We start from the raw sequence: 14,071 nt of genomic DNA, 5'->3' as shown, positions 1-14,071 counted from the left end.
CAGGGACTCAGCCTAAAAAAGGGCCTGGAGGTGTGTTTTTGTCAGTAGGAGGGGGAGGTTTCACAGTGTGTGTTGATTTTCTTGTTGAAATAATGTTGTAAATATTGTGATTTTTTTCACTCTGTTGGATTAGTTGAAGGAAAAACACCCGCAAAAAGTAAAACTTTTTATTTTAAAATGAGTGTGATCAAATGTACGAAAACACATTTTATCAAATTTATTTTAAAGTGTTTAAAGTTGTAAAACAAAAGGTTAGTCATTGGAAAGGTTGGATATAATTATGTGAAGGCTTTCAGAAGCATCTTTATTTTAAAAACTATTTATTCAATAAGTCAATCATTTTAGAGATGTTAATTTTAAAAAGGTTTTGCTATTATTTTACTTACTCCCTATAGCTGAAGGCTAGCATACATTAGAAACAAGGTTCTATCATCTATTTTGTGATCACTTAAAGGTCCATTCTGAAGAAAATCGTGCTTACTGTGTTTTCAACATGTTCTTGTGGCATTTGTCTGATGATAGCAGACGTATATGAACAAAATTCCGCTTAAAACTGCATTTTCTTTGTTAAAAAAGTTGTGAATCAGGAGCAGATGAAAACGTGCCATTGGAAAATGTTTGTACCAGCGGGCCACAAGCTTCTAGACAAATAGATCCATTAACGTCTTCATTTCCCTCTTCTGAGCTGGTATCTGGCTAAAAACTGTCTGGCTGAATAGCTCTGATATTACTCACCATTTTTGTTGCACCGGTAATGTTAGGTTGGAGTCTGGGGGCTGTGAGCTAGTGGGAAAGCGTGTAAACGAAGGGATGATGGGAAATGAGTGCTGGTTTACTCCCTGCCAACTCAGAGGGGAATTTCTATGAATTCCTTCTGCTCTTAGAATTTTTTTTTATCTTGACTAAAAAAGCCTAATGATCTAATTACAATAGATAAAACGATGACTGAAGTGGGATTTTAAGATTTTGATTCACTTTTTGATACTATTAAGTAAAACACTTTATATACTATATTCTACCGAGTGTTACAGTATTTAATCACATTTCAAGTCATGTAAAATACGGTTACAAAATGAAAGACCAGCCACCAGCTTACACTCTTCCTAAGCATTATAGCCTATAAACAGAACATGACTAAGGTTAAATGCTAAAAAGAAGCGAGATAAACCAAAAGCAATTTAAGTTTTAAAAGGAATCCTAATGATCATTTTAAAGAAGTGTTGCTGTAAGCTAGTATTTTTATAATTTTATTGTTGAATGATTGTGTTACTGCTGTTTGATCCAAATGTTTGTTCTGAGTCTACTTTATCGATTTATTCAGTTTTTTTCTCAAAAGGTCTTCCTTTTTTCCAGGCCACAGTTGAAAATTTCAATATTTTGTCTTAATCTGTTTTGCCTGGATAAATAAAGGTTAGATTAATATAATAAATAAATAAAAACGACTCTGTGGAAGCTGACTACATCATGTGGAGACATGTGCAAAATGCAGATAAACAGCAGAAAGGTTTTACTATGATCTATTTTCTATGAAGGCTTTTCTAGATCAGGGCATTTGAGGATTTACAGATGGACTATTAAAAAAAGGTGAATAAAAACAGCAGACATGAGCCAGTCAAAAGTCCAAGAATCACTCTCATGACACATGAGGTAGTAATTAATAATATCAATTAGTTTGTAAGAGATAAGTGTGTCCGCTGACCATTGAAAAAAGCCTTTTTAAGTTCTCAAAGTAAGATTTGTTCATCAAACTGTCCTAAAAGAAATGCAGTGGAGCTGATTTATTATTAGTGCAACTTGTCTACTGATTTAAAATGTAAAAAAGATGGAAACCAGACATACTCTTGGGAAATACAAAGAAAAACCACTTTGTTCAGATTTAAATTAAAAAATAATTAGCAGTATCATTTTGTCGCTCTCTAATTAACACTACAAATTAAGAACAGTTTGAATCTTTGTTAGTCTGTTTATCATTATTATGGATCTTTCAGTCCAAAACGCCTCTTTGCTAAACACTCTTTGGACAGACCAAAGTCATTGTTTTCTACTTTTCTGCCGTGCAGCGTGCACTCTTTGTTGTGTTGTGGGTACACTCTTTGTTATGGAAATGACAGTAACTTCCAACAACTGTTTGAAAATGCTCCCACACACAAACACTGTTGTGAAAGTCACCGAATATGAGCGTGCGTGCACGCCCGCAAGCACACACTCCTCTCCTGGTATGGCTTATTGTTTGTCCTTGACATTTTTATGTATTTGATGAAAGGCGGGTATGAAAGGGCCACATGTTCAAGTCACAAATCTTCAAATGTGGAGTTGTTTCTTTGTTCCCTCTCATGCGGGCGACTCAGGGGACTCCTGTGCTCGGTTGGACTTGTTGTTAATCAGCCACATGGCAGAAATGTGTGCGCACATAAATAAGCACATGAAGTGGCAGGTATAGAAAACGTAAAGGCGTTACGTATATATACGCTGCAGGGCTGTGGATGGCTTAGCAAATGTTTTCAGTACATATCCTTAATGTTTTTTCCTGGTGGAAAACACTAAAAAAGAATAATAAATTATAGATTTTGAAACATGCTTCAAAACCTCCGATGTGTTTTGACATTCAAAGTTTTGTTGGTGCAAAAAGCTTGTAAAGAAATCATTCCAAAAAAACATGCAGAATTTGATAAATCTAAATGCAAATTGCATTTCTTTTGTAGCTCACGGCTTTCTAAAATCATCCCCATCATTTGGACTGCAGTGCAATTTTGCTTCATTTTATTATTCCGTCTGACAACCTACTCTCACAACTATAATTTTAAAGTGCCGGAGGGAAATATTTTATTGTAAGCAGTATTTAGGTGCTGTTATTTTACATCTTTTTACAATCTTGTGTTCGTCTGTCTCTGTAGGAGCAAATTTACCGTTAATGTGGCTGATTATGTGGTTTGTGTGCAAAAACAGTGTATAACCTTTTGCTTAAGGAAATTGTCTCTCTTTCACAGTGCACGTGAAAGCAGGAACGTGTGAAGTGATAGCTGCACATCGGTGCTGCAACAAGAACAAGATCGAGGAAAGGTCGCAGACGGTCAAATGTTCCTGCTTCCCCGGTCAGGTCGCCGGCACAACTCGGGCGATGCCCTCCTGCGTTGACGGTATGTATTTTTGTTTAGAGGTTGATTTTGGCGAGGATCCACACTGCTAGACACATAGTTATGGTGCGGTCACTTTAGGCAGAGCACACTCCAGGCTGAATTTACAATATGACCGAAAGGAAAATGAGCTAACAGACACCGTCCCGCCTGACATTTACCCTGGATTAGAAGCAGGCTTTTCACGTATACCGGTAAGTTATAGAGCAAAGTCAACACTCTCCCAGTACCCAGTGTTGGTTTTTCTAACTTCAACAGCCTGATTCCTTTCTGGCTCTTTGTGTAATTTTCTTAAGGTTTTGTGGAACCTTTGGATTGCAAAAGATCAGCCAAATATTCAAAAATTGAATCCTAAAATTTTATGCAAGAACAACACAACACAAATAGGTGAAATGCACAAAGTTTTAAACCAAATTTCTGAAAGAAATCGAGTTCAGGTGTAACTGAGAAACACAAAAATAATTAAAGATTCATATGACAGAATTTCCACTCCTGCGTTGGTGTCAACCGTCCTGATACTTCAGCAGTGAGAAAAGATTTGCAGAATCTGTCCCTCACACCCCTCAGACTGTGGAGTTTGTCACTAAGGCTGCTCTGCAGGGATGTCACAGTGAATGGATTCTGAATATGAAAATGAATTAGCATTGGCAGATATAATATAGATTTAGAATCTTACCAAAGTGAGTTTTTAGTGGTAGGGATGAATAAAATGAGAATGGATTGGCCTAGTACTGATGAGAATACTGCAAAAGTGTCTCACTTCACACCAATGATCCAAAGCTAGTGTGTTTGACAGATTACCATTGTGACTCTGATTATGGCAGACAGCCAAGACAAGAGGCTCAGGTATGAAGATATTGGCTGCACCAGCCCCTGAAATGATGCAGGATATCTGACGTATAATTTAAACTTGATTAAAAAACAGTCAGGATGATCATAGTTTAGAAAGCTCAACTACTAGTTAAAAAGAGACAGAAGATGTTCAGGATAAGTACTTTGGAACTCCAGAAGTCAGTAAGTGGAGAGTTCAGGGAGTCTTCCACTACAAAAATGAAAAAAATATATTTTTCATTTAGTTCATGTCTGAGCCAACTAGTATAATAAGCTGTTCACATGATGGGTTGGAAGTCACTGGTGCCAAGACAAAAACACCCCACAAGATGCATTAACTTTCCCCCCAAGCCCAGCAGTCTGAACACTAACCCCGGGCTCACACTGTAACCATTACTGCTCCTCTGTGGCCCCAAATTGGTCTAGCTACGGCAGATGACTTACATTGGCTATGGGATTGCTGCAGACACAGGCTCTGCTGCTGACCTCGCAAAACTCCTAACGGTTTACAAGATAGGTTCACGCGATAACCCGTCATTTGTATAGGAAGTACAATAATCCCCCCTTATTTGTGGGGGTTAGGACTAAAGACATACGTGTATACGGAGAACCCCTCGCCCCCGTCTCACTGTCCCACTCCCGCAGCAGAAAGATGTCACTTACTGATCCATAGTCATTGAAAATACTTCTAATCACGCTTTGGAAAAAAAAGAAATCACCTGTTCCGGATGATAATTATCCTCCGCGGTTATCAGATTATTTTAGAGCTGCTTCTGAGTCCACTGATGCCATTTCTCCATGCAGGCGCTCACATTTCAGCTGGTAGCAATTCAGTAACTGGTGGGACCAGCCTTTGGCTTGCTGTGTGGGTGTGTGTGTGCGTGCGTCTGTGTGTCTGTGTGTAGCTGACGGGGCGGCGTACACTTCATCTCTACTTCCCTCCTGGGAAATTCCTGCAGCACCTTTGGACGCAAATGTTTCATACTTCACTAAGGCCCATTGTGTAACACTTAGGGTAGACCGTGGTTGGTTGTCACAATGACATAATATATACAACACAGTTAAAATTACGATTTCCACACAAAATAGGTTATATTAAAAAAAAATGTAACTGATGCACTTTACATTTGCTCGCATGATTACCGGTTTAGGTCAGTAATAGCCTCAACTTCACAAAAAGTGCTCCGACTCGGCGTCCGTCAAAAATTTGAACCACCAGAACGAATTTGGAGCACTGGAAAGGCCAGATCACAGAGGTCGAACATGAGTGGACGCAATGCGAGTTCCCCTCGCACTTTTCAAGTAACGTTAAGACTCCGGCGGCCGCATCTGAGCCGTAATAGTTGCCGTGTGAGCCCAGGTATTGCTACATTCACACTGAGCATGTGATGCACATTCTAGAACATCTACAATTCTAGGGCATCTTCCTCTTGTTCTTATACTACTGTTTATTAGCGCATTTTCACCACCAACAGTTGAACGAGGTTTAACACAGTGTTGAAGTTGTGCAAATCTCAAAAATCTTGCTCCAGGCTTTTTCTTCACAGCTCTATTCCAATTTATGAAAGATGGTGTGATATAATTACAGACAGACATAAACTGCAATTATTAATTTCCCCTCCATGATCAATTTTCAAACGGTTTGGCTCTTCTTCGAATTAAAGGGGATGTTAACCATGCATCACTCCCAATCTGAGCCGATGTGAATGTAGGGAGGAGATAGGTTGTAGACTAGTGAGCATTCAGATCGCAGCAATAAAAATCCTGGAGAACATCAGTTATACAACTACATCTATGAACTGTCAAAGATGAACCTCAACAGCAGAAAACAGAAACAAAAGAGAACCCATCCTAGAGCAAAAGTACCAACAGAGTGAAATAGAGACTTTCTTGAGGAGTACAACCAGTGGTTATTAAAAAGAGAACAAAAGAAGATCCTCCAGGTAGAGGCTGTGCAAAAGTGCCCCAAAGATAATTCAGGACGGTGTAAGATGGAGGCAGATGTAGTGAAATCTTATACCTGAGCAACTAAATAACTGGGAGTCATTGTGAAAAAAAAAATAAAATAACATCTGTCCTTAGTGTTCCAAGCAGAAACGTCATTAAACTTCAAAATCCTCACTAATTTGTTAGATACATTTTTTGATGTCTTCCAGATTGTTGATTGTCTCATTTGTTTTCTGGAGAAATACATATCCTGAAGTTCAGACAGAAAGAACTACTCTCCAACAGAGCCATTAGAAATGCCTTGCCTGTAATCCAGCCCTTTCTGCCATTCGCATCTACATAACCATTTACCACAGTGGCGTAAGGCTCACCGAGTGGCTGCTTCTAAACACCTAAATCAAGGTTGGAATTACCGCTTCATACTGCACCAAGTCTGATCAATGAGAGCAGACTGGAGAGCTGCATTAAAGAGGCAGGAAGGAAGCAGCGTTTCATGGGGAGGGTGGCAGGAGAAGTCATCAGTGTTCTTTGAACATTACACCCTGCTACTCTAAAGCCCCCAAATAGCACCAAAAACTTGCAAATGAGCATAAAAAATGTCTCTTTTAGAAGCAGAAATGTTAAATTTTAAAGACAGAAAAGATTATTTTCTGTTTGAATGGGAGCCCAACAGGAGTCCGAGCAAAAATCATAGAAAAACATGGTAAACTGCAGTCCCCCTTATGTTTCCATAACTTATTCATTGACAGTGGATGTAAGGTAGACCCTGAACTTTTGTGTAATTGGGCTCAAATCACAAATTCCCAACGATATCATTGGCCAAACTAGGTGACTTTGCCATTCTACTTTCTCCTTCCTGTTTTTTTTCTTCTTTTGACTCTCTATGCCTCTTAATAAATAAATACCCTTTTTTCTGGCATTTGAATCTTCTATGACTTTAACACTGAGTTGGTCACCACAAATAATTCTCCCAAACACTTCGTCAGCGTTCACGTTTGAAAAACGATGATTTTCAACAGCTGAAACAAACAGAAAAACAGCAGAGATCAACTCTGAATATTAATAAGCCGTAACATACATGAATCACGTTCCTGAAACGCATTCTAATTCAAATGGGCACACGAGAAGCCGAGGCACACAAATCATCAGATCTCTGCAGAGTGATGAAAGAACCTTAACATCTCCTAAATGAATAAATGATATAAACAAAAATGCAGTAATTTCCACTTCAAGTCAGGGTTTTGCTCATTTGAGGTTTCTGTGTTCTCTTAACTAAATAATCTCACCATGACCACTTCCACGGGACGGCTTAACCACAGAAGAATTACTGCTTCTAACTGCTTATCGTAGCGTGCCAAACTCTGTTTATTCATTTTTTATGCAGAATTAGACTGGATTAAAGAGCACATTTCTGTTTTTGAAAAAAATCTTTGTTTGAAATGAGATAAAAGTGTAGCAGGGGAGGGCTGGCTGATAGAATTCACAAGCAAGCGGTCTAGAAAGCACACATGAAAGCTCACGAATAAAATCACAGCATACACTGAACTTTTGCACAACTCTCTGTTCTTCCAGCATCCATCGTTGCCCAGAAGTGGTGGTGTCAGATGGAACCATGTATGGAAGGTGAGGAGTGCAAGGTTCTGCCAGACCTCACAGGATGGAGCTGCAGCACCGGCAACAAAGTCAAGACCACAAAGGTTAGTGGGCACACAGCCTCTCCACAGAAACGTGTCTCATTGTCTCTCTCACAGAGTCTTTTCATCCCTCAAACACACACCGACAGATTTTCACTTTTAACACATTAGTGATTTTTTTTTCCTTTCTCAAACTGTGTTCTCTTTTCTCCACTTCATAGCCGATTTTTCAGTATTTGCTTTATTCTAAATCTAAGAAAAATAACTTTTAAAGACCCATTTCAATGAAAAATCACGTTTTTGGTCTTTTAACATGTACTAGTAGCATTTTCTCAGGACATATTAGAAAACTTGGATTAAAACTGCATTTCTGAGTATTTCTTTATCCAAATCGTGAATCAGACAAAAAAAATAAAAGACTTGTAGCTATGACGACGGCGGGCCACAAGCCCCCTCCTCCACTCCATTCTGATGCATCCGCAGTAGATCCATGTACTTCTTTGTTTTCCTCGTCTGAGCTGTAAAAACTGTACAGCTGGATATCTCCAAAATTGCTCACCATTCTTGTTGCTCCACTAGTGTTATGTTGGGGTTGTGAGGGGCTGTAAGCTAGTGGGAGAGCGTTCAAACAAAGGGATCATGGGAAATAAGTATAGGCTTACTCCCTGCCAACAATTTTTAATGACCTACCACCATGTCCTGGAAAACAATGCAAGCTTTTTGCATTTTGGCTAATCATCATTAAGAAGACTGGGAATGTTTTAAAAATAGATTAAAAAATGATTCAAGTGGAACTTTAATTCTAATTTATAATAGAAAATGAGCAGAAATAGATGATACACTTTACATTTTTTGTCATGTTGCAGTGTATGCTGTGAGCAAATTTCTCTTTATTGCTTTTCCTTATTAGTTTTCTTGTAACCATTGCTGGACACTCCTCATCCTCTCACCGTAAAGCTGCCGGCCGTTGTCCTCCACAGCCTCTCATCCTTTTTTTGCCCTGCGAGGGACCACACTCGCCTCCTGTCAGTTCAGACTTCTGCTTCCACCCTCCATCCCTCTCTCAGCCTGCTCCCCTTTCATTATTAATGGCTGGGTGCAGACCTTTGTTTTTTGCCTAAATAATTGATTGAAGGTGTGGTCAGAGGAGAGCATCGGGAGTCGTCTCCTCGGGTAAAACAAAGAAATGTGAAGAGCTTAACACACATGATCTGCCATTTGTTTTTTTCTGACATTTTTTGAAAACATTCCCAAACTGTCTCCGATGGGCTCAGATGATCTAGGATGTCATTCCCATTTCTTCCCAAGTGTCCTCCTTGATAGGCAAAATAAATCATGTGTTTCTCATCTTTTGTTTTGAAGGAATGCTCTCCGGATGTCTGATTTAGCTCTCATTCAGGTTTAAAGCAGTTAACATGGCTTCCTTATAATTAAAATGTGTTAATTGAAGTAAGAAGAATGCAGGCTTCACTCATTTTTATTTATTCATGTATGCAACCTACTGATGTTCACTACAACATGACCCATCCTTTCATCAAACTGGTAGAGGACATGCTTCACTTCATTCCATGGCTGCTCGGATGTTGAAAACATTTTTAAATGTCTGAAAGTGTGTTTATAACTTCCTTGAACAACATAAAAGCAAAGCAGATCCATCTTTCTGTGTCAGAGTTTAAAAGAGAACAAACGTTTGGTGTTTCTTGGATTGAGGTCTTCGATCAATGATCTGTGTGTTTGTTAATGTGTTTTGTGTGTCTACGTTATTTGAGAGTGTAAGCTGATGTGTTTGCCCGATGATGAAAAGAGGGATTTTTTTTTTTTTTATCTCCTCTAGCGTTGCATGCTGAGGTCAAGATGCGCAGGCATCCAGATCAATAGCATCGAGCGTTCTCTTATAGTCCCATTAAGACCTGCTTGTAAATTGAAATTGGCGATGAAGCGCGAGGGAGAAAAAAGATGAGAGGCAGACATTGAAAGCGCCTAAAACGAAGAAGAAAGCAGACGGAGATGTGCAAGTGATAAGAATAACTTGTGAAGAAGAACGTAGAAAAGGAGCTGAAGAAGTACTTGAAAGCTCGCTGGTGGAGATGATGCTCTCACAATGAACACTAAACAATATGGTCCTCTCTATTGGAGCTTGAGGGACGGAAGAAGGGAGGAGAGAAGGTGGCAGGAGGGAGGAGAGAGGGAGGAGATGGATTAGTCATTGTCAAATGATTGCTTATGGATGAGTAAACATTGAGGCCCGCAGTGCCAAGCCATGAGCTGCAACTCAGACATGTTGACAAAGGATTAGACAGTCATTATTGTGCGCACTTTAAATTTCTCTTTAGGTCAGAGCAAAAAAAAAAAAAAAAAGTATCTCAAAAACTCCTGAAATTAGATAAATACAACATTTGCCTACCAACAAGTTCATTCAGTGCTCTGTCATTTTACATAAAACTTAAGCAAAATTGTTATTTGATTAAATTTACATACAGTAGTATGTAGTTCTACAATACACCACATTCATAAGAGCATTTAACTGCAAACTTGTCGCAAATTTTTACGTTATTATCATTCCTAAATTCCCTTTAGATCTCAATATTAAAAGTTTATGTGACTTTGCCAAAAATTTAAAGCAGGCTAACAGGTGACTTTTTAAACTGTAGATGTGCTTATTATTATTATTATTAATGTATATTTTTACAGATTTTCCCTTTTTTTGTGTTGCATAAATTTAGTATTGGTAAATCACAACATATTTTCTATTTAATGGTGCTTATACAGTGGCCATTAAGTGCAAATCACAATAACAAATCACTCATCACAAAGCATATTAAATATTACAACGACAATTAAAAAAATAAATCAAAATTATTTTAACAATGACAACTCCAGAAACCAAAACACAATAAAAAAATGAAATGTTTTAGAAAGAAGAAACAAAGAAAAAAACAGAAAAGGTAGGTATTATGGGACATCGCTGATTGGATAATGATATCCAGTATCGCTTCATGCCAAATATCTTTCAGTTGAAATGATTTACAAATCTCATCATCCAATCAGCAATGTCCCATAGTACCTTTTCCAGTTTCCAAAACAGAAAACAGCAAAAGGGAAAATTCAGAAAACAAAACTAATTCCAGAAATCAAAATGACATGTTAAAACATTAAACTAAAGAAGAAACCAGAAGAACTACGTATTTGGGACTTCACTGATTGGATGATGATGTTTGTCCATCATTCCAACCAAAAGTCATTTGACATGAAGCGATGCTGGATATACTCCATATTAATCATAAACTTCATTTGCAGACACTGAAGACGCATTTGAAAAAAACTTAAAGATCATTAATCCAACTTAATCGCTCAATCAGCAATAGTGAGTACTATGAGCAGTCATTGATTGGAGGATGACCCATAGAACTTACCATTTCCCGTTTCTTCTTAAATTTATTTTTCTAACAGTTCCTTTTGATTTATGGAAGTTAATTTTGTTTTCTGAAATGTTTCATTTTTATTTTTTCATGTGTTTTGGTTTCTATAATTTAGTTTTGATTTCAAAAAATGTAATGCTGTTTCACTTTTGTTGTGATCCCTTATATGTTTTTGTGATGAGTAATTTGTTACTTCAGGGCCAACATAGGCTTAGTTTTAAAAATTAATTAATCAAACCAATTGGTTCTATTTTTAATTTGCATAATGTAAAAATTTATTTTGATTTTCCTGCTTTTTTAGTCAGAAAAAAAGCATACTTTTATTGTTTTATGTAAAAACAAAACATTTTTATAAATATATATTCCACTTTTGTCAACTGCTTAAGTTACTATGTATGTGAAGAAAAGTTTTTAATTTTTTAAATGATAAATATTTTAGCATTTTTTTTAATAAAGATTAAACCTTGTTAATTAAACTTTGTTTAGAGAGTCGGAAGTGATGCCCTATTTTTAGGTAAATAAATCAAAACTTGAAAATGATTTTTTATGAGACTTTAAGTGAAGAAGAGAAAGCCTTGAGGAACTGTATAGTCCTGCCGACTGAAGCTTTTGAAAAAGAATCCTACTGTAGACTTCAGAAAGAGCCACTGAAATAACACTCAAGTATTTTGCGTGTTCTTTGTGCCACAAGATCTAAACATCTACATCGTCTCTCGAACAAGCTGATACCTAAAAGCATATTTGAACAGGCTAGGGACAGCCTTCTGAGGAGACTGACTTTTGCATTTTGAAGCAAAAACAGGTTCAGAAACTCAACAGTGTGTATTGAAGAGGGAAGACAACAAACGCCTGCAGACTCTTTGATCAAACGCAGGAGTGAATGCCTGAAGGCAATGGGAACGGGCCCAGGAAGGCTGGCCTGAAGCCATCAAGAGCAGATACAGTAGATCCGATGCAGCTGCCAGCTTGGAGGACACGCTGCTCTGTGCTCGCACAGCGAAGGCTGGCTTTTTTGCGCTTGTTCGCCGGCACCTGGTTGGCTGATAGAACAAAGGAAAAAAACTCCTTTAAGACAAAAAGGAGGAAATAACGTCTTGTTGCTAGGGGGGACGCCACAGGGTGACTCAGAAAGACATGCATGTCTCATCTAGTCAGGATTATTATTACGTGCTCCAACCTGAGCAGCACAGCAGTCTGTTTGCCTTTTAGGAACTTGAAGTTAAGCAAAAGGGAGTGATTAAAAATCTCCCAAATTAAAGAAAAGGGTAGACGTCTGAACGTGTTAATATTATTCCACCAATAAAACCCCTCTTTTAAAATAAAACCTTATTAATTGGTTTATTTACACTGTTAGCTTTTCTTTGGACAGTACCACATCACTATTTTGACAGTCTTCCACTCTCTCGTTTTAGGTGACCCGATAGTCTCGTCCATCTCAAAAGAAGTAGTCTGGAAAGTTGGCGAAACAAAGCACAATGGACCTATCCAGTTACGAGGAAAAGCACTGACACGAGTCCCTAAAGGGAAGTAGCGATTGTTTCATTTTTCCAAGGATAACCGAGAACCGAGGGCAGAAGAGGCAGGACTCTACTCTGCTTTCCATCACCATAAACACAGCTCAGTCCCCTGTGTGCTCTACAGCAGAGGACAACTTTGTGCACACAAAAGAGATCTTCGACCTAAAAGGCACTCGATCGGATGACGGAGCATCAACGACTTTACAGATATAAAAAATACAAAATTCTTTAACTTTTTTCAGGCTGTGCTCCATACATGTAACAGGGGAAATTGCGTTTTTTTTCTTTCTTTAGTTCTGTTTTCCAATCGTCCCCAGAAACAGAGGGAAGAGGATCACCAATGCTTGCTCGGTGTGATGTGGGTGACATATTCAAATGAAACTGTGCCACATGTAACCCCTCCCACTTTTCTCATAATGTATCCCGGATCTGCAAATGAATCTTTTTCTTTCCTGACCCCATTTTATTTTTCTTATTCCAGGAGAAGATGAAAATATTTTCCCTTTGTGGTTTACCACATGCCATTTTTCTGATGCCTACAGTTTATCAGTCTTCTTTTTTTTCTCTTACGTTTTTCAAAGTCCTTTCAAAGTTGAGGTTAGACTAATACCAAGTAGATGTAATGGTGCACTGCAACATTTAAAACCCGTAACAGAACGGGGTCGTGGAATCACCTGGGCTAAAGGTAAACTGATGCTCTAATGGTTTTAATATCTGTGTTTTTAAAACGCCTGTTAACCTCTATTGAGTACATGTGTCAGTATTATATGAAATGAATTAAAAATTTCAAATGAAAACAAGTCTGGAGCTTATTTTAGTAGAATGTGGAGGCAGGGATAATTCATTTTACCCCAAAACTGTGAGTGATGGAGAATTGGCGAGTTTGCATATGCTGATGTTTACTGTGTTGGCTCCAAAGGTGTCTTCAATCACAGGTAATTACTTTTCAATGAACTTTTTCAGTTCAGCAGGACTCAACCTGCCTGCAAGCAAATACCTTCAAACGTATGTTTTTCTTCAGAGAAAGAACCTATAGTGAACTCCTCACCCCAGGGGTCGCATTTATGTGTGGATGAATGACAACTCATTAATCAGGCCTCATTGTCAGAAGGATACCTTTGTTTTATGAAGAACGTTTTGAGCAGGTAAGGAAATAGGCTTATTTTCTTTACTTGTATTTGTGCTGTTGGGGACCTGGTGGTAGACAAGATGGCGACTGAAAATATGTTGTTAAATTTCAAACAAAAGACTCTCTAAATAAAAGATATACCCAGCGACCCGAACAATTTTATTTGTGTGTTTTAAGCTTTGAAACTTTAAAACCTGCAATGCTCTTCGACATACCGTAACTCCTTATACTATTAATGTGAATTAGCTGATCTGCAGAGAAAATTGGTTTCGCGCAACACTTTAAAGCAGCTTTTCACTGATATAACACATTACTAATGTAAGGTGTAACTCCAATGTAAAGGTCTTAACAGTTTTATAAGTCCTTTTTGAAATTAAAGAGACATTTAAGCTAATCCTGGACACTAAAATTGTTTATTCACATTAAAAAGCTTTATTAAGGTATAAATCTGAAATGTTCT

At 38.0% G+C, this 14,071-nt stretch overlaps 1 protein-coding gene across 3 annotated transcripts in view; it reads left to right on the top strand.

The window, feature by feature from the left end:
- LOC112159855 (chemokine-like protein TAFA-3) overlaps positions 1-13,279 on the top strand; it is a 90,452-nt gene extending 77,173 nt beyond the window's left edge. For all 3 annotated transcript variants that reach the window (XM_024294167.2, XM_024294168.1, XM_024294169.1), the window contains exons 3-5: positions 2,988-3,137; positions 7,485-7,609; positions 12,378-13,279. In XM_024294167.2, the coding sequence (XP_024149935.1) occupies positions 2,988-3,137; positions 7,485-7,609; positions 12,378-12,389 (287 nt within the window). In that variant the 3' untranslated portion in view covers positions 12,390-13,279. The remainder of the gene's footprint in view (positions 1-2,987; positions 3,138-7,484; positions 7,610-12,377) is intronic.
- The last annotated feature ends 792 nt before the right edge of the window (positions 13,280-14,071 follow it).

Source organism: Oryzias melastigma, linkage group LG7 (genome assembly GCF_002922805.2).
Source record: "Oryzias melastigma strain HK-1 linkage group LG7, ASM292280v2, whole genome shotgun sequence".
Classification (NCBI taxonomy): Eukaryota; Metazoa; Chordata; class Actinopteri; order Beloniformes; family Adrianichthyidae; genus Oryzias; species Oryzias melastigma.
Note: the sequence above shows the minus strand (reverse complement) of the source record. Positions and strands in the feature narration are given on the sequence as shown.